The 23532-nt window shown below is 36.2% G+C and overlaps 2 protein-coding genes and 1 non-coding gene across 3 annotated transcripts in view; 1 reads left to right on the forward strand and 2 right to left on the reverse strand.

The window, feature by feature from the left end:
* FAM227B (family with sequence similarity 227 member B) overlaps positions 1-23532 on the reverse strand; it is a 202071-nt gene that overhangs the window by 60876 nt on the left and 117663 nt on the right. The gene's annotated exons all lie outside the window — the stretch shown is intronic.
* LOC131406714 (U1 spliceosomal RNA) lies at positions 6262-6425 on the reverse strand. The gene has a single exon (XR_009220334.1). It is a non-coding gene; the product is annotated as a U1 spliceosomal RNA (small nuclear RNA).
* FGF7 (fibroblast growth factor 7) overlaps positions 16874-23532 on the forward strand; it is a 61519-nt gene continuing 54860 nt past the window's right edge. Inside the window, exon 1 of the mRNA XM_058541548.1 lies at positions 16874-17243. Within this exon, the coding sequence (XP_058397531.1) occupies positions 16958-17243 (286 nt within the window). The 5' untranslated portion in view covers positions 16874-16957. The remainder of the gene's footprint in view (positions 17244-23532) is intronic.

Here is a 23532-nt window from a genome sequence, read left to right on the forward strand (position 1 = left end):
TTCAGAGAGGGTGTACAGCTGGTAGACATTTGAAGTTCTTGTTTGTGTGAAGATATTTTTATTTAAACTTGCACCTGAATGATATTTTGATTGGTACGTACATATTTTGGTTTAATATCATTTCACTCCGACTTTTGTAGGTATTTCTGCACTTTCTTCCAGCACCACGTGCTGCCTAATGATATATCTGATGCCAACCTGATTCTAGTCCCTTTATAAGCAATGTGTGTAACTTTTTTTGTGTGTATGTGAGGAAGATTGGCCCTGAGCTAACATCTGTTGACAATCTTCCTCTTTTTTGCTTGAGGAAGATTGTCGCTGAGCTAACATATGTGTCAGTCTTCCTCTGCTTTATATATGGGACACTGCCACAGCAAGGCTTGATGAGCAGTGTGTAGGTTCACGTCCAGGATCCAAACCCGCGAACCCTGGCCACTGAAGTGGAGCACGTGAACTTAACCATTATGCCACTGGGCTGGCTCCCAATTTGTGTAACTTTTATTTTTTGAAACTTTCAGAATTTTCTCTTAATTGTTTGAGTTCAGAGGTTTCACCAAGATGTGGGGGTTTATTCACTCTGCTTGGCCCTTGGTGGGTCATTTCAGTCTGAAGACTTTAATTCTTATTCAACTTGGTGAAGCGTTCTTTGCTCTCTCTTTTCCTTCATATTCTCTTCTGGACCTCCTTTTGCAGTGAAGAACGGACTATCTGAATTCATCTTCCATATTGTTTAACATTTCTCTATTTTCTGCCTCTCTGTATTTTTTTTCTACTTTTGAATGCTATGATATTCCAAATCATTTATTTGTTCTTTAGCCATATTCAGTCTTTAACTATTCTGCTAAGTTATTTACTCAGCCATCATAATTTCTAAGAACTATTTTTTTTTTCTGTTCCATTTTCTTGTCAGATTGTGCTTTTTTAATGATGCAACATAATTTCAAATAAGCTCTATGGAGCAGGTATCATGTGTTTTTTTTGGATGGGAGGAGGTGTTTGATTACCACAGCATTTAGTACACAAAGGAGAGTCTGATACAGAGTAGGTGCTCAGTGAGTATCTGTTAAATAAATGAGTATAAAAATTCTAGTTAGAATTTGAAATAAATATTTTATATTTCCTGGATTATCTTTTCCTCAAGGGTCAGTTTTTGGGTGCCTTCACCTTGATCCTTCTCTTTCATGTTTTCTCCAAGTGTTTGTCATCCCTGGTTCATATACATGAATTCAGGACTAGGTTTAATATTATAGGTGACTAGCATGAATTTCCTCTGGAGCTGGGTAGGTGTTTTCTCTCAGCAAGTTTCTCTCCAGAACTGAAGGGCTTTCTGTGTATTTCCTGCATGTGAACCAGCTATGTCAACTGGCACACTTCCCTCTAAGGTGCTGCATATCTGAAGAAGTGAGGCAGATTAGGGACACCCCAACCCATTATGAAAATAAACCCTATATTGAAGGCAATAGTGATTAAGAGCTCAGGCTCCAGATTAAATATCCCAATTTATTACAAACTTTATTACCTTGGGAAAGTTATTTAAATTCTTTTGTGCATTGTTTCCTCATCTGGAAAATGAGGATAAAATAATACCTATAGTATTTTATTAGCCAGCCCTGGTGGTCTAGTGGTTAAGATTCGGGGCTTTCACCATTGTGGCCTGGGTTGTTTCCTGGTCAGGGAACAACATCACCCATCTGTTGGTTGTCATACTGCGGCGGCTGTATGTTGCTGTGATGCTGAAAGCTATGCCACTGGTATTTCTTTTTTTTAACAGTTTGATTTATTTATTTATTTTTTTGTAAGTAAGATCAGCCCTGAGCTAACATCCATGCTAATCCTCCTCTTTTTGCTGAGGAAGACCGGCTCTGATCTAACATCTATTGCCAATCCTCCTCCTTTTTTTTTTTTTGTTTCCCCAAAGCCCCAGTAGATAGTTGTATGTCATAGTTGCACATCCTTCTAGTTGCTGTATGTGGGACGTGGCCTCAGCATGGCCAGATAAGCGGTGCATCGGTGCACGCCCGGGATCCGAACCCGGGCCGCCAGCAGCGGAGCGCGCGCACTTAACTGCTAAGCCAGGGGGCCAGCCCACTACCGGTATTTCAAATGCCGGCCACCCATGGTGGACAGGTTTCTGCAGAGCTTCCAGACTAAGACAGACTAGGAAGAAGGACCTGGCCACCCACTTCTGAAAAAATTGGCCAAGAAAACCCTATGAAATAGCCTTGGATCATTGTCTGATATAGACTGGAAGGTGAGAGGATGGAGAAAAAAGAGCAGACAGAGGGTTCTCCTGCACACAGGGTCACTAGGAGTCGGAATTGACTCTATGGCACTAACAACAAATACTCTTTTATTACATTACTACCTCTTATTAAGTGAGATTTATAATGAAATGAGATATATATAAAATTTAAAATAGTGCCTGCCACATAATTATTATTGTCATCATTCTTTTCCTCATCTCTTCTTTAACTTTCCTTCAGTGTCTGCTGTGGAGGTCTCAAGTTATCTCAAGTTTCGTTCTACTTCTCTTTCTGTTCTGGCAAATCATACTTAGGACTAGTTTCATCATTTGCAAAATGAGGTGAAGATAGTACCAACTTTATTAGAATACATTATTTAATTTTATAAAATGCTTAGAAAATTGCCTGGCATGTAGTGCTCTGTAAGTATTTGATAAATAAAATAGAGATATATGTCAGCAGATTAGTCTCTTTCTTAGTATATTCATCTCTGCTTTTCTGTTTATTAGGCTCATTCAGACTCTAAACATCCCTTTGCTCTTGTTTTCTTTTAGGCTTACCCGCCCTTAGGAGGTTCCTGCTCAGTCTCACCTATAATGCTGCCACTAGAGTTATCTAATTATCTTCCTCTTTCAAAACTTACTTCAGAGCCTCTAAAACACCCTATGTATTTTTGCATCCAGTCTCTAGCCCTTTAGGCTTCTTCAAAGGGAGATGGACTACTCATTATTGAGCTCCTCCTATGAGCCACGTGCCAGCAGGAGCTCTCAATTTATTCTTACAACAATCTATAAGGTAGGTAGGTATTATTAATATCCTTTTTACGTATGACGGACTCGAAGAGGTTAAGTAACTGGCCTACATCACACAATTATTAAGAAGAACAATAATTCAAATCCAGATATGTTTGACTGCAAATACAACATCTGAATGCTGGAAGCTCTTCACAGGCCAGTTGCTCCATATTACTTCTAACACCATACCTTCTCACATTGCACATAGCTTTTGTAAGTAGTATTCAGTAATTTCTCACTTAATATTTATTTGCTATTTCCAATTTTTTTGTCTTCTTTTTTCAGTATAAAGGCTTTGCTATCTTCTTACTCCCATAGCACTTCGTATGTGTGATTTAACTTGTGAACTCTCAAAAATGAATCGCTAATGAGAAGAGTGAATCATTTTCCATGTTAAGTTTCCAAGATTTCTCATTAAAAAAAATAGGTTTCCAAATATTAACTTGCTTTAAATGAAAGAGAGCTCAAAAAGATAATACCATTTACAATTGCATCAAAAAGAATAAAATACCTAGGAATAAATCTTACCAAGGAGGTGAAGGACCTATACAATGAGAACTACAAGACATTATTGAGGGAAATCTACGATGACATAAAGAAATGGAAAGATATCCCATGCACGTGGATTGGAAGAATAAACATAGTTAAAATGTCTATATTACCTAAAGCAATCTACAGATTCAATGCAATCCCAATCAGAATCCCAATGACATTCTTCACAGAAATAGAAAAAAGAATACTAAAATTTATATGGGGCAACAAAAGACCCCGAATAGCTAAAGAAATCCTAAAGAAAAAGAACAAAGCAGGAGGCATCACAATTCCTGACTTCAAAACATACTACAAAGCAATAGTAATCAAAACAGCATGGTACTGGTACAAAAACAGACACACAGATCAATGGAACAGAATTGAAAGCCCAGAAATAAAACCACACATATACGGACAGCTAATTTTCGACAAAGGTGCTAAGGACATGCAATGGAGAAAGGAAAGTCTCTTCAATAAATGGTGTTGGGAAAACTGGACAGCCACATGCAAAAGAATGAAAGTGGACCATGTGCTATCGCCATTCACAAAAATTAACTCAAAATGGATCAAAGACCTGAAGGTGAGACCTGAAACTATAAAACTCATAGAAGAAAATATAGGCAACACACTATTTGACATTGGGTTTAAAGGAATCTTTTCGGATGACATGCCTACCCAGACTAGGGAAACTAAAGAAAAAATAAACAAGTGGGACTTTATCAGACTAAAGAGCTTTTATAAGACAAATGAAATCAGAATCAAGATGAACAAACAACCAACCAGCTGGGAGAGAATATTTGCAAAACATACATCTGACAAGGGGTTGATCTCCATAATATATAAAGAACTCACACAATTGAACAACAAAAAAACAAACAACCCGATCAAAAAATGGGCAGAGGAAATGAACAGACACTTCTCCAAGGAAGATATACAGATGGCCAATAGGCACATGAAAAGATGCTCAACATCACTAATCATCAGGGAAATGCAAATCAAAACAACACTAAGATACCACCTCACGCCCGTTAGAATGGCTATAATCACCAAGACAAAAAACAACAAATGTTGGAGAGGATGTGGAGAAACAAGAACCCTCATACACAGCTGGTGGGAATGCAAATTGGTGCAGCCTCTATGGAAAACGGTATGGAGATTCCTCAAAGAATTAAAAATAGAGATGCCCTATGATCCAGCCATCCCACTACTGGGAATCTATCCAACGCACCTGAAATCAACAATCCAAAGAGGCTTATGCACCCCTATGTTCATTGCAGCATTATTCACCATAGCCAAGAAGTGGAAGCAACCTAAGTGTCCCTCGACTGACGATTGGATTAAGAAAATGTGGTATATATATACAACGGAATACTACTCAGCCATAAAAAAAGACAAAATCGTCCCATTTGCAACAACATGGATGGGCCTGGAGCGTATTATGTTAAGTGAAATAAGCCAGAAAGAGAAAGACAAACACTGTATGATCTCACTCATATGTGGAATATAAACCAACACATGGACAGAGAAAACTGGACTGTGGTTACCCGGGAAGTGGGGGTGGGGGGTGGGCACAAGGGGTGAAGGGAGTCATATATGGGGTGATGGACAAACAAAAATGTACAACCCAAAATTTCACAATGTTAGAAACCATTAAAATATCAATAAAAATCAAAAAAAAAAAATAGGTTTCCAAATATTAACTTGCTTTAAATGATTACCCATACAAACCCCACCTCCATAAACTTTATCTTAAAAAAAAAAAAAAAGCCTGCCAAGTTAGACTACATGAATAGCTCTTTAAAAATTATTGGATAAAAGTTTAAATTACCAGAGGTTGCATCATTAGGGGTTATTATTTGAGAATTGTTTGTCTTCTATAATATGAAGTTATTCTCAGAAGGATACTGATTAGAATAGAAACCAGATGTATTTTTCAAGACTAGATTGAAAAAAATGATAAACAAGTAGAAAATTAATAGAAGAATGACCTAAGGATGTTTCTAGAAACTTGAAGCATGAGTATGATAGAAAAAGTATGTGGTGTGAGTATGTGTGTGTGTGTGTGTGTGTGTGTGTGTGTGTATGTTTGTGAGAAAGAGAGGGGGAGAGAGAGAGGAAGAGAGGAAGAGAAAGAACAAAGAAACAGTGGAGGAGAAAAATGGGAAGAGAAAGGGAAGGAGGATGAATAGGATAAGAAACAGTTTCAGAATTCAAAACAGAACAAAGGAATTTATAAATCTTTGTAAATATTTGGTATCCGGAAGGAAATAGCATAATTTAATTTTACCTGTGAACCAAGAAAGTAAAAAACAGGGACAAGATGGTCTCTCAGTCTGAAAGGAATAAATTAAGTACTAATGAGATGAGGACCATCGTTGAAAGAAAAAAAAAAAAAATCCCCTTTTAAATTTAAAATATGACATGTTTTGGGTGTGGTAAAATAATCTAGAAATTTTATATTTCTCATCCCTTCTCTTCCCTCTTTTTTGAGGGATAAAAAGAACAATAATGTTTTTGATGCTTTTGAGTCTGCTTCTTGGTTTTATATTTGATTATATTAGAAATAAAGTATATTTATTACCACAATATGTCAACATGCTGAGTGGAATAAAATGGAATGAAAGGCATGAAGAAGGCAATAAAGGGAAGGGAGGAGCACATTATAAATAATTTAATTACTATTTTTTTTTTTTCAGAGAAAAGCACAAACACAGTCCCCCACTACCACAAATTATGCAGTCAAGTTTCCCACATTTGGGGAAATTGCAGGGGTCAGCACATCTGGACTGCAATGGATAAGCCTCGCCCTGGGAAAACCCCCTTCATGATCATGGTATCTCCCCCACCAGGTAAGAATCATTACCATTTTTGAATTAATCTTTAATCACCCCTTTAGTTGTACTAAGAACTAGAATTACCCTCTTTAATTTTATTTATCCAAGGCAAAAATAATAAAATGAATGTTATCCTAATAAACCATCCTATCTTAGAATAATTTAAAACACAGTAAAATTTCATTTATTTGAAGTCCCTTAATTCGGAACTTGTTACCATTCAAATCAAATTTGGATTGTAATTTATCTTTTTGCTATGCGGATATTTCCAAGATAGTGCAAATTAATAGGATAAACCAGTTGTCATGGGAGATTTAAAAATATTTAAGAAAGAAAACTATTTTCAAACATCTTTCAGTACTTCCATATCCACATTTGCAGATAAGCTGATAAGCTATTTCCATATTTTTTTGTTGATTCAATTAAGCCAAATGACAGTTTGATTTATTACACATATAGTAGTTGGCATTAATAAACACTATTTCTTTTAAAATATACTATAATTTTGAATTTTTACTAATTCAGTAACTTTCTAAACTCATGATACAATGCTTCCAACTTTCAAGCTACTTAGACTAGGGAATAAAAACTATAATCATGTGCAGCCAAAAAATCCTATTAGAAATAAATAAGTCAGTCTTGTTTTGTCATTCTTAGGGCCAAATGACTATCAAATGACAGATATGATTGTATTTTTTTTTTCCAAATTAATCAATTTTTCTTGGCATTAGATAGACAAAATTTTAGTTTTTGACATATTCTCTTGAGGATCTGCTGTGGTAGTATATGCTGATATGAACTACTTGTTGAGTAATCTACTGTGGTAGTATATGCTGATATGAACTACTATATACTACAACATCCCTCCTTTAGCACATTTCCTTCTATAGAAGGGAACATGGAATATAGAAGCAATTTTCTTTTAGATAAAATAACCAGAGAGGGTACTAAGTACTGATTTCTTTTTAAAATGCTAACATTGTTGTTAAGAAAGTTCTGTCTGGGCCAGCCCCAGTGGCCTAGTGGTTCAAGTTCGGCGCACTCCAGTTTGGTTGCCCAGATTCAGTTCCCGGGTGCAGAACCACACTACCGTTAGTGGCCATGCTGTGGCGGTGGCTCACATAAAAAAAGAGGAGGAAGATTGGCAACAGATGTTAGCTCAGGATGAATCTTCCTCAAGAGAGAAAGGAAGGAAGGAAGGGAGGGAGGGAGGGAGCGAGGAAGGAAGGAAAAAAGGAAGAAAGGAAGGAACGGAAAGGAAATGAAAGTTCTTCCTCAGTGTTACAAGAGTTGACCAAACACTGTAAATTAACCTATATTTTGACAACTTTGAAACCCATTTATGGCTGAAATCAAAGAATAAAATTGTTTTAGGATTTTACAATAAGGTCCCGCAATATAGCTTGACTTCTGATAACTTCATGTGTTATATTACTGGAGCCTATGATATTCCAGTTGTCAGTCACATTCTTAATTAGAAAAATAAGGAAGGATGGCCCTTAACATTTTTGTTGAAGTACATACTTACTACTGCCATGAGAAAAGCTTTCCTTTTGCACCTGAGGTTCTTAAAAAGAGATTCTGTTTCTACTTCCACACTTTTTTTTTCTGAAGCATAACTGACATACAATATTCTATTAGTTTCAGGTGTACATCACGGTGATTTGATATTTATATACATTATGAAATGATCACCTCAATAAGTGTAGTTATCATCTGTCACCATACAAAGTTATTATAATATTATTGACTATATTCCCTATGGTGTACATATATCCCCACGACTTATTAATTTTATAACTGGAAGTTTCTACCTCTTACTTCTCATCACCTCTTGATTTGAAAGATGCTTACTGGTTCTCATGTCAAGGGAGTAAGAGGTCCAGATCCCTCTGATCCAGAGTGAGTAGGGTTTTGGGTGATAGCATTCCTCTCACCTAAACTTTCCAACTGCCTGATTTTCACCTCCAATGCTGATTCTCTCCCAGCCTTTCTTAGCTCCGCAAATGACACCACTATTTATCCTATTACAAATGTTAGACATCTGGAATTTAATGTGACTCTTCCTTGTCTCTCACATTGAATCTATCATCAAGCTTTGTCTCCAACATTTATCTGCCAACTTCTTTCCATCTTTTCGCCACATCCTAGTCTAAGGTATCATCATCTCCAACCTGGATTAAAGCCAAAGCCCCCTACCTTGCCTCCTTACTTCAACTTTTGCCATCCTCCAAATCATTCTCCATAAAGTTTTCAGAATGATCACATTACTCACTGATTATAACCCATTATATTTAGGATCAAATCCAAAGTCTCTACTGTTGGTATCAAGACCCTACACACATTGGTCTCATATCACCTAACTTTCCTATTGTTCACTATGCTCCAGTTATACTGTCATCTTTTAGTTTCTAGAACACACCAAGCTCATTTTCACCTCAGAACTTTTGTTTTCCCTGTTACCTGTTCCTGGAATGCACTACTTCCACTTCTGATTTCTTATACTTCAGATTTCAGCTTAACTGTCACCTCCTCAGACAGGACTTTTGTGATCAGATTCCAACCACTCCTCTCCCTTCTGTTATTTGCTACCATAGTACCTATTTATCTCCCCCTGCAATATTACCAGAATTCTGTTTCTGTGTTTATTATCTGTCCCCTCCTCCATAATTTAAGCTCCATAAGGTCAGGGACCTTGTTTATCTTATTGAACAATATATCTCTATCATATTGCATACTCCCAAATACATAGTAAGTGTTGATTTGAAGTAATTAGAATTTTTTTTTTTTTGTGAGGAAGATCAGCCCTGTGCTAACATCTGCCAATCCTCCTCTTTTTGCTGAGGAAGACTGGCCCTGGGCTAACATCTGTGCCCATCTTCCTCCACTTTATATGGGACGCCACCTCAGCATGGCTTGACAAGCAGTGTGTCGGTGCGCACCCGGGATCCGAACCTGTGAACCATGGGCCGCCGCAGCGGGACGTGAACACTTAACCGCTTGCGCTACTGGGCCGGCCCCTCGAAGTAATTAGAATTTTATTCAGGAAAAATAGGGGTGTTACTGAGGACTTTTAAGCAGAAAAATAACATGATTGCAACTGTGCTTTAGGAAGATTTAACCTGATAGCAACACATAAAATGGATTGGAGGTTGGAGAGAGGACATTCGAGGAGATGGGTTAGGAATAGAGTTGACATGAGAGATAACAATTTCTTGACTCAGGATGTGAAGGTGATAATTGATAGGAAGAAACAAGTGTGGAAGAAGTTGTGGTAGTAGAATTGCTAATTTTTGGAGTTGATTACAGAAATAAGGAGGGCTCACTATGACTGAGTTAATATTAAATACCATCGAGGGAAAAATATGATTAATATCTAAAGATAGCAAAAATGTTTAGTTTGAAGAGAAGCCTAAGGAGAAGTATAACCCTCCTTTCTCTTATGCATGAGTTATCTTGTTAGCCACCAGTGTTACATGAGTCTGTATTTTACCGGTTACTTCGCTTTTTGTGGATGCATTTTTATATTAAAGATGTTTGGCTCCATAACTTCTTCTCCTTCTTTACTATCATAATTATCTTTATTTTGCCTCCTCCTCCCACTTTTGAAAAGTTCATCTGGTGCTGAAAAATCATGGTTTTAAAGCTAATGAATTAAAAATTAAACCAATTTTGTTATTAACACATTGACATCCATGAAAGATGTTTTCAAAAATTGCCATTGCTAGTTTTACCCCTCATTTTGCTGCCTTGCTATGTAGACAATGAATATGGAACCAAAGAATGACAATTTGAAGCAAAGAATGTAATAACCCTAATTGCACAGGGTCTTTGTTGTTCTTCATGATGTTCTCCTAGAGGTGAAGCAAAGTCTCTCCATACCCATTATAACACTTTTCAACTGTTGGAGTGGCCCTTGGCACTAGTATATAGCACTGAATCAAGAAGTTGATTCTTTGCTAAAGTTAAGCTTTAATTTAAGGAGAGTCAAAGCCATCAAGAGTGAGTTATGTAGTATAACTTCATTATATAGAAATTTCCAGATTAAAAAAAAAACAAACTAGTAACTATAAAGAACTTGCTCCAGGTCTAAAGTTGAACAGTAATTCAGTAAATTAATAATATAATTTGAAGAACTTGAATCTTAGATCAGCATTTCAGAGAAGATTTTATAATATAAAATTAAATAAACCAAATTTTTATAGACTCAGAGACACAAAGAGTCAAGTTACATTTGTAAACTGAGATATTTATACAGTTGAGTCACAGGCACACCACACTTTTGAGCTATGACTCAGACTTTGTATCTTATATACAGTTAGTTTTAAAATGTTAGGGCATTATGCAAAGAGTAAGCACAAAGTTTACATAACTGAGGATTTATAGGGCCCCCAGGCTTGCTCAATTACTTTTGGAATTTTACTCCAGAGTTTAAACTACTCTCTTCGACCAGGTCTATCAGGTTTGAAGTAGACACACCTGCACTCCAGATTCCTATCACACTTACAATAAACCCAGCCTCCTATTACCACGATCTTCAAAGTTCATTATAATCTGGCCCTGCCTACTTTTTTCAGTTTCATTTATCTCTCACTAGTCTCCCCACTACTCATGTACTTCATTCACATTGGCCTTCTTTCAGTTCTTGGAACACACCAAGGTCATTCCTGTTCCAGGAAGCTTAAAATTTACCTCAGATAGGCCTTTCCCTCTACCCATTACCCATCTACCCCTTATCTCCTTGGACCCCTTCTTTGTATCCTAATATCTGCCCCCACCTCTACTCCCACCACAGTTTGACATGTTTATGTTTGTTCTCTCACTGGAATGCATACTCTGTAAGGGCAGAGATCACTTTCAGAATATTCACCATTATATCTTCAAAAGTCTAGGACAACATCTGGCACCAAGTAGCTATTTGATAAATATTTGTTAAGTGGATGAATCAAGGAAGTAAGTAATATTGGTTGTATGGCATGATCCAAAGTTGAGCCTAAATTTACTGAATGGGAATGACAGAAGAAAAGAGGAAGATAAATCCATAGTGTGACGATAGCTGTGGAAATATAGTGGAAATATATCTTGGACCACAATCTCAAATATGCAAGGAATAACATATAAATTTATGTTTATAAATCAACCTATCTTCAACTTGGAGAATTTCACGCCCCCAGTTGGTAGAAAACTTAACCTCAATTATTCTTTGATTTCCCTCGCTGTTTCAAGATGGGATAGGGTTCAAGGGTTTTATTCAGGGCCAAGCCAAGGGCCTCTGGTTGTTGAGGCATTTGTCTCCCCTGGTTACTTCTGGGTATTCACTGACTCTACTCACACAGTTCCTTCAGGTCTAGGCTCCCTGCTCTTCCAAATTTCTTTTAAAACATAGGAAATCTTTATGAGGGTTGCTTATGGGCCCATCTTTTTAGACATACGAGGCAGCTCTTAACTCTCTGGAGCTTTGCTGCTTCTGCTGTGTGCTGTGGTGTTGCCAGAAATATAGGAGCTTGGCTCCCCAAATAGACTTTTTTCTATGCTCCCCAGTTTGCGGACTCTCAGCTCCCCTGGGCTGCTTCTCAAAGGCACTTTTATGCTTCCCCTCTTTTCAGGGCTTCTAACACAACCCTTTGAAAAGGATTTCAGCTTTACCGAAGTCAGGAAGTGTATATGACTTTTTTCTCCTCCATCTTTCCTTTCCAGTTACAAAGTTTGGCTATCTTTTTGAAAATATGAAGAACAGAAAAAATAGTATAAATGAACACAAGTTAGTATTTTATAAACATTCTGTGAACAGGAATTAAGTAAGTTTGGGTCAGAATAGAGGGAGGGAGCATAATTCTGATCATGTCACTCTTCGGCTTAACATACTATAATGGCTTCCTATTGCTCTTAGCATAAAGATAAAACTCCTTGAAATAGTCCACCAGGACCCTGCCTGCCTCTCCAGCCTCTTCACATACCATAGTCCCTCTCATTCTCTATACTAGAGCCACAATGGTGTTTCGTTGTTGAAAAGAACATGCTCTTTTTCGACACAGAGTCTTTGTACATTTGCCGGTAACTCTTCACCTGATTAACTCCCACTCACCCTTCAAATTGGAGCTCTACTGGCTTTATTGCAGGGACGCTTTCCCCACTGCCACCTATTGTAGACATTCAGAGCACCATGTACCTTTTCTTTATAGTACTTGTCTATAATGGTTACGTTCTCTCATAAGATGAGAAATGCAAGAGATAACCAAAATGAAATGCCATTTTCACCTGTCAGATGAGCAAAACCCTAGAATTTGGCAATACACTATATTGAACAAATGGGCACTCCTATGCACTGCTAGTGGGATTGTAAAACTAGTACAACTTCTGTGGAGGGTAAGTTGGCAATATCTATCTAAATAATAAATATATATACCATTTGACCCAGATAAATTCTGGAAATGGATCCTACAGATATATTTGCACAGTAAAAATGACACATTTATAACTTTATTTATTGCAGCATTTTTTTTTTTTGGTAATAGAAAAAGACTGGAAAACAATTAAATCTTCATCAATAGGAGGCTAGTCAAATACACTGTGATATATCCATTCAATGAAGTACTATGCAGCTGTAAAAAAAACTGAGGAAATTTCCTAAATACTGAGATAGAAAGATTTTCTATTTTTATTAAATTAAAAGTGCAACATGCAGAACATTGTGCATAGTATGCTACCTTTTGTATAACAAGAGGAAAAGTAAAAAATGTATATATATATATGTGTGTGTGTGTGTGTATTCAATCTGTCGGTATATGCACAGGAAACTCTGGAAAGATACACAAGAAACTAATAACAATGATTACCTATATTTTGGGGAAAAGTTGGGAACTAGGAGGAAGGGAAGCAGGATAAGATGTAAGAAAGTAAAGTAATAAAAATATTTAATAATGTTCCCTTCTATTGATTAAACTATACACACAAATGTGGCATAGGTTTAAAATTAATTATTGAAATGGAAAATTCATTAAACAAAGTTATTTTCTATCATTTACCTCTTCACGAAATAGCGATATAATGGAGGTTGCTTAAGCAAAACTAGGTGGTTAATCATTACTTTAACAACTGCCTATGTTTTCATGATATTAACTGAAATAGAGTCTCTGTATTCTTTTCATATATTCTGTCCCCAAATCAAACAAGACAACTATTAGGCATTGTTTCTTTTTGAAGAATCCCAGGTGCTAATCTTTACTTTCTAAGGACATTTTTTTAAAAAGTCAATTTTTAGGAATAGATGCAAGAATCCTTTGTGTTATAGATTTAAAGCTCAAGAGATGAAGGTATTCCCAACTAAAAATGAAGTTAACTAAATCTGGAAACAACAAAAGAGACACTTCTTCAAAGTATTTTTGTGCTTAGCCTATCACAAGAGCAATAAATACTTGTCAATGTTATTACCACTAAAGAACTTAAAAGAACCCTGAGGGTTACCCCATCTAGAGATATCTAAGTTACTCCCGGTTCCAGGAGAATCCCTCTTGAAGTGTAAGTATAACAAGAGCATAAGTGAAGTTCTTCATTACAGCTGTGGTCCTAGTGAAACAGGTTGTGGGCCCATCTTGAATTAATTATTCTCCATTAAGGAAACTGATAATCAAAGGATTTAAATATAGTTCCCTTGTTGAGAATAATCTATTCATTAATATTACTGGGATCATATTTTCAAATCACAGAGTACAATGGCATCTAATGAACTTACAGTGCATAGATCACAATTTCATACTCAGTTTCCAGTTTTGCAATTAACCCTATATAGCAGATTTTAAGGAGGCACTAAGCACTCTTTATCAACAACTGTATATTTCTTTTATTTAAGTCTTGAGCACATAATTAGTAAATTTTGACTTCAAATCTGTTGATTTCTTGGTTTAAAATCTGCAGGGTCAGTGTGGAACAGATGGATTTAGTAGCTCTTGAATATCTTTATATGTGAACTGACTGTTAATTTTCATTTCTTTAGAAGGAATATCCAAGTCCTAGGAATTCTGACCCTCCTCATTATTGTTGCCTACGGAACTAATGAGAGTATGATTCAGAACACAGTAGCATCATACTTTGTTTCCTTCTCCTCTCCCTCCTTTTAGAGAAATATCTCATAGACTATTTTACAGCCATCTAGCTTTCAATAGATGCAACTATAGAAGGGCCCACCTTCCTCTGCTCTAATAAACTTAGAAATTTCAATATCTGGTGCCTAAAGAGTAACTGGGTACACTTAAACTATTCTATGCTCTTGATTCTGTTCCCCAAAAGCATAGACACAAAGGGAAATCACATAAACTATAACCCAACTGAAGGGACAATTTCCTTTCCTATTTGGTCTACATGCACCACCTGGTGGTAAAGTAGCGTATTTCAAGTGCTCTGTGTGTGTGTGTGTGTGTGTGTGTGTGTGTGTGTGTGTGCGGCACACGCGCGTTTTGGGGGTATTAACATGGGAAAGAGAATTTTAATATATATTCCTAAATATTGATTTAGATTAATAATTCAATTATTCTACAACAAATATCTAATAAAACACTAGAATACTACTATATATATACACTAGAACAGGAGGTAAAGGAGAGAATAATTCAAGTTGGAAAGTAAAATAGCTCTCTCTTATTTACATTAGCTATATCTCTTATAATTCCATCCATGAATTAACATTTATTCATTGTGCTAATGTTCTATGAGGCAAGAGTCAAACACTGATAACCAATGTAAAACCATTTTCTTTACTTTTAATTTTTAAGAATAATAATTTTTAAAAGTATGTATCCTCTTCCTTATGTTAGTAGTTAGTATAAGTCACAAATCACAGAATTTTAAAACTACAAGGCATCCTAGAATCATCTAGACTAATGCACTAATTTTACAAATGTAGCAGCTAAGACTCAGGCATGTCAAGTGACTTGCCCAAAGTCGTAAGAACCTAGGTCTTTTCACTTTCAGTCTAGGAATATAAGACATAAGAATTATACTCATATACAATGATACAATATCTCTTTATGAAGAGACATACCCTTAACTCAGCTATACAGTGCTTTAGGACACTAAGAAGTGAGTTAATACCTATTATTAGTTTTATTCTAACCTTCTGAGCACAAAGCAGTAACAGTAGAAATGCATGCATCATAAAGCTATGGAAAAGATTTTCTAACAATTAAAAAATCCCTTTTATATATGTTCAAAGGAATATTTTTCAACTTATACACAACTGCTATGCTGTAAAGATGGTCTAAAAAATTTCCTTTCCCCTTCTAACTGCTTCAGAATCAGAGATCTGTTTCTACAAAGTAGGTATCCATTTGAGATTTAAGCATAAACCATGTTCATAGCTCCCTCTCATGACCATCGAATGAATACTGTATGAGCCTCCTTTATTCTTGCTGTTGTATTCAACTAACAGCTCACTGGTTAAGTTTTAATTGCTTCCAATGAGGTCAGCAAAGGTATTTATCTAGAAGCCCTGAATAAAAGGCTCCACACACACACACAAGCACACACGCGCTCACACACACAGAGAAAATCCTCTTGCCTGTTGATTTATGGAAACAATTATGATTCTGCTGGAGAATTTCTCAGCTGAGAAATAGTTTGTAGCTACAGTAGAGAGCTCAAGTTGCACAAGGCAGACAACAGACATGGAATTCTTGTGTATCCAGCTGTTAATCAACAGAACAAGTAAGTTACTGTTATTTGTTTTTAAAAACAATGCTGAATGTTTTCTAGTAGTTTTTCTTTCTCTGGTTTTAGAACTGAGGGGAAAGTAAAGTTACCAGATTTTTGAGCCATGTAGTTATCTATAGTAATTATGCTATAGAACTTACATAAAGATAAGGTTGAAGTTCTCCAGAGCAATCCTGACATTTAACTTGAGAAATCCGGGCAGTTCAGGAAAAAATAATTGATTAACCACAAATGTAAAAGCATAAAATAAAGAAACCTAGGGAAAGCATTTATGCTTTCCTAACAGTAATTTTAGAACTTAATTTAAAACAATAGCTCGAATTGCAGGATGTTTCTTACCAAATAGCAACTGGAATGAATGGTACAATCATTTTCTGATTTGTCTCTACTAATGCATTACTTTTATAAATCTACATATAGAGTGGTAAAGATGTCAACATCCTCCGTGAAAGCTGTTTTAAACGTACCTTCATGGTATAAACTGAATGTTATAATACTATTTAGCCACTGAAATTCATACATGAAATTTTTCATCTTCCTCTCTCCTCCCCTCCCCATTCTTAACCTCTCACTGCAAACAGAAGTCAAGTAGCAAAGAGCATCACAGCAAGTGAGCTTATTACAACCTGTTTTTATAAGGACATACCAACAGCGAGTTACTTAAGGAGGAATCCTGTATTGTTATCAGGAACTAAATGGATAAGGCTAACAATTTGGAAAGAGAAACTACTCTTTCTTAAATCAATCTACAATTCACAGATAGGAAGAGGTCAATGACCTAGGAGCAACAATCAACTCAAGATTTAATTTTCATTATGTTATTCATGAACACCCGGAGCACTACACTATAATGCGCAAATGGATACTGACATGGATCCTGCCAACTTTGCTCTACAGATCATGCTTTCACATTATCTGTCTAGTGGGCACTATCTCTTTAGCTTGCAATGACATGACTCCAGAGCAAATGGCTACAAATGCGAACTGTTCCAGCCCCGAGAGACACACAAGAAGTTATGATTACATGGAAGGAGGGGATATAAGAGTGAGAAGACTCTTCTGTCGAACCCAGTGGTATCTGAGGATTGATAAACGAGGCAAAGTCAAAGGGACCCAAGAGATGAAGAACAATTTCAGTAAGTACTGCCTTTTATTTATAGCACTGCTTAAAACCTTAACAGTCTGTGAAAGCATCAATTTTCAAGTGACATGGTTTCTCAGTTTCCTTCTTTCTTGGAAAAAAAAAGTTAAATGTCATCTTCTAATGTCCCTAAATTGGGATAGTTGACCTATGTTCCTAAAAACACCTCCTGGAACAGGGCAAATCTACTTATATTATAGTTGGAGCTGATAACCCAAGCCAATTTGAAAATATATTCTCATTGTCCTAAGCTCAAAATGCTCATAAGTTAAGCAAAATGTAAATGATATTATTCACAGTGAAATGTGATTTACTGTCTCCTAGCAAAATTCATTAGGAACTCTAATAGAGTACTCAGTAAATGCTCACCAAAAACTACTTATTAGTTTAAGGAACAGAGAATTTATTTTTTAAAAATAACTTGATTTCCTTTGACAGAATATTTCTGTGATGTAAAATATGTAATCTGTGCTCAAAAATGCATTCAGTGACTTGTGCAATTGTGTATAGTTATAAAACAGAAGAGAATCTGTGGTATCCTCATCTGTTCATGTCATAATGAGCTTGTATTAGATTCCTTAATTATTTACCGAGGCAGAAAAATGGGTTCCTCCTATCATTTTCTTTATCTAAATCTTCTATACCATAGTTCTATGTTACCTTAAGAGAAATGTAAATGTGGAGGAAATAAAAGTGAGTTGGAAGAGATGTTACTTCCATGATTTTCAATTAGTGAGCCTTACATTTTCACCAAGAATCAGTTACTCTTTTCATGTTGAAATATCAGGATTGGATTCATCATTTAGCTGTTATGATTAATAACCAATGTCAATAATATTAAATTTAATGGGGTAAAATGTATACCTCAACATATACATCAAGAATTTAAAATTCCTGAGTGAAAATAAATTTTGTTTGTATCACTAGCACTTGAACAACGTTATTGTTATATTATCTTATAATACTATGTGTGCTAAAGTCAACCGAAAAAGAATGCATGGGGATGATGGTATAAATATTTGCCTAGCACAGAGGCAGGCTTGGAGTGAATACTTAAAACTTTTGTTGCTTGTTTAATAAATGGCTTTTAGGCTTCTTAATTAATAAACCAATAAATGGGAATTTGGGAAATTATGTCTCCAATATGAAAATGAGAGGATCTTCTTTTTAACTATAATTGATATAGAATGTTAAGGCCATTTTAATGGAATGTCAACAGTTATGGTTTTATTAATACTGTTATTAATAAATTTATCATGTTAGTCCTAGAATATTGTTCTGATTATATTAAAGTTTAGCTAAGGAAATAACTATTTGGAGGAAAGTTTTGTGGATAGCCACTTCTGTGTGAGCAAAAGAATTTGGCTTATAATCAATTTACTTAAAAGTTATTGAGATTTATCATGGATAACGGAACCTGGAGGAGAGACAGAGCCCAGGTAGAAGTTATGACACATAGGTCCAATCCTTGCCTGTGAAAGACATTGGAACAATTTCTTACTTTTTCTGATTCTCATTTTTTTCATCTGTAAGATGTGGGCTATGTACAGATGATCTCTAATATACCTTCTAGTTCTTACAGTCTATTCTAAACCACAGAATATATAACATAAATGTAAACAAATCTAAATACTCCTTATATAATTATCACACACATTGAATGAGATGAAAGTGAATATTATCTTCATGACAAGATGAGCTGTCAGAACTAATTTCAAATTGTAGTAACAAGGTTGTCAAACCCAAACACTGTAGAATTCTTCTACATGCCAATTAATTCCATTTGAAAGCTTTTATCAAAAAATTAAAAAGTGAAAAATTAGATGTAAAATTTAGTGAAAATGAATAATATGCATAATTATTTGGGATCAAAAATATCTATAATTGGAATGCATTCACATATGTAAGTTTTATTTTGTGTTAAAATTTCTTAAAATCATGCAACTCAGGTACTTGTAAACATATACAAAATGTTAAAGTTATTTGATGCTTTGAAAAAATTTAGCACTAACCTTGAGTAACTATAAAGCCAATTTGGTATACCATTTATCCTCTAACACTAATTCAACGGAAAGAAAGAAGGGAAGGAAGGAAGGAAGTCAGTCATTCTATATCATTACAAATTAGAATGTCACAATATCAATGTACTAAAACACAGGATATATCTTATGCAAATAATCTTCACTTCTATAAGCTTTTTCATAGACTATATATAAAATATACTTTCTTGATATGGTAAATTCCTCTGGAAAGGGAAACTTTCATCAAGATCCTTTAGCTAAACCCTAAAACTGTTGTCAAGTTGCACAGCTATCCTGTTGAAGAAGGAGCTAATCAGACTTCTCCATAGTTAAAAAGAGGCTAATTGACTATAGGAAATCCTAAGATACAGAAGGAAATACTCCATTGAAAAATATATGGAATAATTTGTTAGAAGAGAAAATTCTGATAGTTATTTCCTATTATTTAAGGGTCAGTCTTACTAATTTTAAGAGTGAATGCCCCATACATTAAATGTGCAAATTGACACATGTGAAGTTGAAGCTAGTGTGTCCAGGGACAAAGAAATCCAGGTACAAAGAAAGCGGTCAAGAAAATTTGTTTAAAAAGTCAAAGAAAGTGAGAAATCTGGAATTACAAATATGAAGATTGTTTACATTCCTCAATCGTTAATTGAATGAATGAACAAATGAACAAAAGTTGTTTACTTCCTATTTTCATTAAAATGGGAGTAAAAGGTAATTTAATTGTCTACTAGAGTGAAATGCAGCAGAGTTCAGAAAGTGGTAAAGATCAAACTCAAACTCTGAATTTCATTTTCATTGTTCTGATCCCTTAAATTTGTTAATTGGTTGTTAAACACCCTTCTTTGGAGGTCTTTTAAGATGATATAGATTTAAATGTCTTACATGATAAAGTTTTGCATGAAATGTCAGCTATGTGAAACAAAATTGTTCTCTGAGTTACCACTAGATAGTCCCCAATCCATTCTCACAGCTTTGCTTTGAATGAAAGGGAAAGTGACCTGAGGCTATTAATGGGTCTTGAAGCACTGCTTACTTCAACAGCATAAGAATGTGGTTTATAAGATATTGCTAAGATACTGGATAGGAGTGAGTAGGAGAGGTGAAATATCTGCATGTATAATTCTGCTTCCAGAAGGTGTTAGGCTGGTGTAGATGGACAGAGGGCATGCAGGAAGAGAAGGGGAGTAGTAGGGAGGTGGATATGATAGCTCATGTCTCATATCTTTAGGGAACTTAAAAAATTATTTAAGCTACCCTGGGTTTTAGGACTTCAGTCTTACTTATAGCATTATCTTGTGAAATATTTTAAATTTAGATGAGAGTGAGTAAGTTGCAGAAAAAGTGCACCAAGGAACCCAACAGAAATAAAACTTGTATTAGTAGACATATAAGCAAGACCCAGCTATGTACATGTAGTCATTCGTGAGAGGCCAAGAGATGCTGGACCACATTTCTGACTCTTAGGGAAGAGAAGCTGTTACTGCAGGACTGGTCCTGAGATTGCATACTACTCTTACCAGGAGGCAAGAAAGCCTCCCCTCTCAACTTGTTCTCGCTGGTGGCTCCACATTTAGCCTTACAGTGGATTTCTAAGTCATGAAACTGGAGCCTAATCTGATCTAATAATGAGGGTAATAAAAGCATAAAATGCCCCTCCAAAATGAAATAAATATTCATATTCTCTGCAGAAGGAGAGCATTAATAACATCATAAAGGGACAGGCAATGAATGGTCAATACTTCCACTGCTGTTGTGAGAGCGCTTCCCTTGGGGACAAGGCCAGAGGGTGAATTTAGATAACCATTGGACCAGGAAGCCCATCAGCAGACAGAGGCAATCACTCCACACTTGACAGAAACAACACTGCTGTTTAAGCTGGGAATTGAGGTGCCGAGTGAGAGACAGCAGCAGTGCACTGGGCAACAGACAACTGCCCTGAGAAACAGATGTGGAACAGAGATCTCAGTCCCTCAGGATGGTTTGCTTGCTTTTGGCATCCAATTACTAAAAAGTTTTGCTCTTTCCCACAATGGTCAATATCACCCATTCCTTTTAAGAAGAACTCCTTAATTGTCATAAACCACCGATTCAAGAAAAAGTATGCCTCACTTGTTATAACTAAGCATAGTAGCATAGCAAGAAAAGGGTTAGCCATTCTGAAAATTGGCCAACGATTTGGCAATATTCTCTTTTGGATTGTTAGACTGTGACGGGATATGGCCTAACAATTGGCAAATAGGAAATAAACACAGTGTTGTTGGATTTGACTTTGGCCACAAAATCTTCAGTGGCTCACTTGTCAACAAATCTTTGGATAAGCTCCTACTCAACAATAATCTGTGCTAGTAGCTAGCAAATATACATATCACCTCTAAATACGCAGACAGTAAACTTGCTTATGCTCCAAATCATTCTTAGCAAGTTTTCTGAAAGAACAATAATTCACATTATCAAAATAAAAATAAGAAAACCAGGACAACCCCACCTTTAAAAAAATAGACAATGAGAAACATATCCATGGAGTTGAACCAAAATTCTAGAATTATTGACAAAATGGAATCCTGTAGAACTGGTGACCTGCATTCCCTTAAGTAAGTTGTCAGGGCTTTAAATTAGGGAAGATGGATAAATTGCTGGGGAGCAGATTTGGAAATATGTGCTGTTCTTTGAAAACTCTAATATTAAGGATTATTTTTCATTTTAAAGTCTTCCTTTCTGTTTTTGGCTAATACAAGTGCCTGGCATTTATGAAGCGCTAATAACTTAATTTATTGCCACAGGTGCGTCTCTTATTTATGTTGTAAATCCTCATCTGAACTGACCATCACTTTCATTTCTATATCAACCCAGAGCATCTGATCATGTATTTTCCCTTGTGACTGGGCTGTATTACAACTCTTCAGCCTATAGTTTTCAGAGACCCAACTGAATTGGAGAGAATGCAAGAAGCTAGCTTTTAGATATATGGGAAGGTTTTCTTTGCTAGATTTTCCTGTTTCTCAGCCTTGACTATAACAGCTGCAGAACTTTAAAAAATACTGATGCCAGATTCCACCCACAAAGATTCTCATTAAATTGGTTTGGGGTGCAGCCTGGGCATCAGGAATTTTAAAAGTTCCTCGGATAATTCTGACATGCTGCCAAAGCTGAGAACCACTGGATTAAGGGGATCACATTAAGATTACTGGGGAAACTACCGCTCAATTAAATAAGAATCTCAAGAAGGTGGGGAGGACCCAGGCCTCAGTGTTTGTTAAAGCTCTCCAGTGATTCTAATGTGTAGCTGAGGTTGAAAAACACTCCTTAATGGGACCAAAGGTTCTAATTCAGCCTAGATCTCCTCAAGTGTCCTGGGAACATTTCAGAACCCTTAGAGGGCTGTAGCGCTACCTTGTACCCTGGAGGATTTCAAAACAGACTTATCAGGAATGAATCTCTGAATCATGCATTGAGGAAGTTCTTCTGGGTCCATTTAACCTCTCTGAGAAATCTCAGTGGCTTCAACATTTGGTGAACTGGCCTGGGAATGCACGTGATGACAACTCTGTAGCTATTATTTAAGGAGGCTTCTTTGGGGAGTGAGTTCGTTACAGGGAAGAATAGGTCCTGTGCCACAGTCTCACAACGACAGGCAGGTCTGAATCTCTGCTGACATTTTCAAGGGGTGCTGCAGCAGTGGACCTGGAGCACAGGCATCAATGCCAGCTGACTCAGCACTTAAGTGAGCCACTTATGACTACGTACACAGGTGCCCCCAAATGAGGGTCTCACCTCCTACGGCCACCCCACAGAATTCAAAGGCAGTGATTTAAAGAGACAACCTTCAGTCTAGAAAACCTAGAGGGGAGGAAACCACAGGCCTAGAGGGTCTATCCAGGTTAGTGAAAAGGATATGAAGCTAGAGGTTTGTTCTCTTTGTAAGTTGTGGATTAACGAAAAGCTTTCTTTTCTAAGGATGCTAGCCTTCTTCCTCTGAATGAAATAACTTTCGGTAGCACAGTAACTTCTTTTACATTACTACTGAAATACAATACTTTCTATATTTTAATTTCACATATGGCACATAGAAGAAAAGGCAGGAATTGTTGCATATTTAAGCAATACAGAGAAAAAAGAGCAAATTAAATGAAATGGGCTTCCATATGAATTCCTCCCTTTTCTAAACCATATCAACCGTATCCAATCTTTCTTTTATTTTTTTGAGGAAGATTAGCTCTGAGCTAACATGTGTTGCCAATCCTTCTCTTTTTGCTGAGG

The sequence above is a fragment of the Diceros bicornis genome, chromosome 5, assembly GCF_020826845.1.
Source record: "Diceros bicornis minor isolate mBicDic1 chromosome 5, mDicBic1.mat.cur, whole genome shotgun sequence".
Lineage (NCBI taxonomy): Eukaryota > Metazoa > Chordata > Mammalia > Perissodactyla > Rhinocerotidae > Diceros > Diceros bicornis.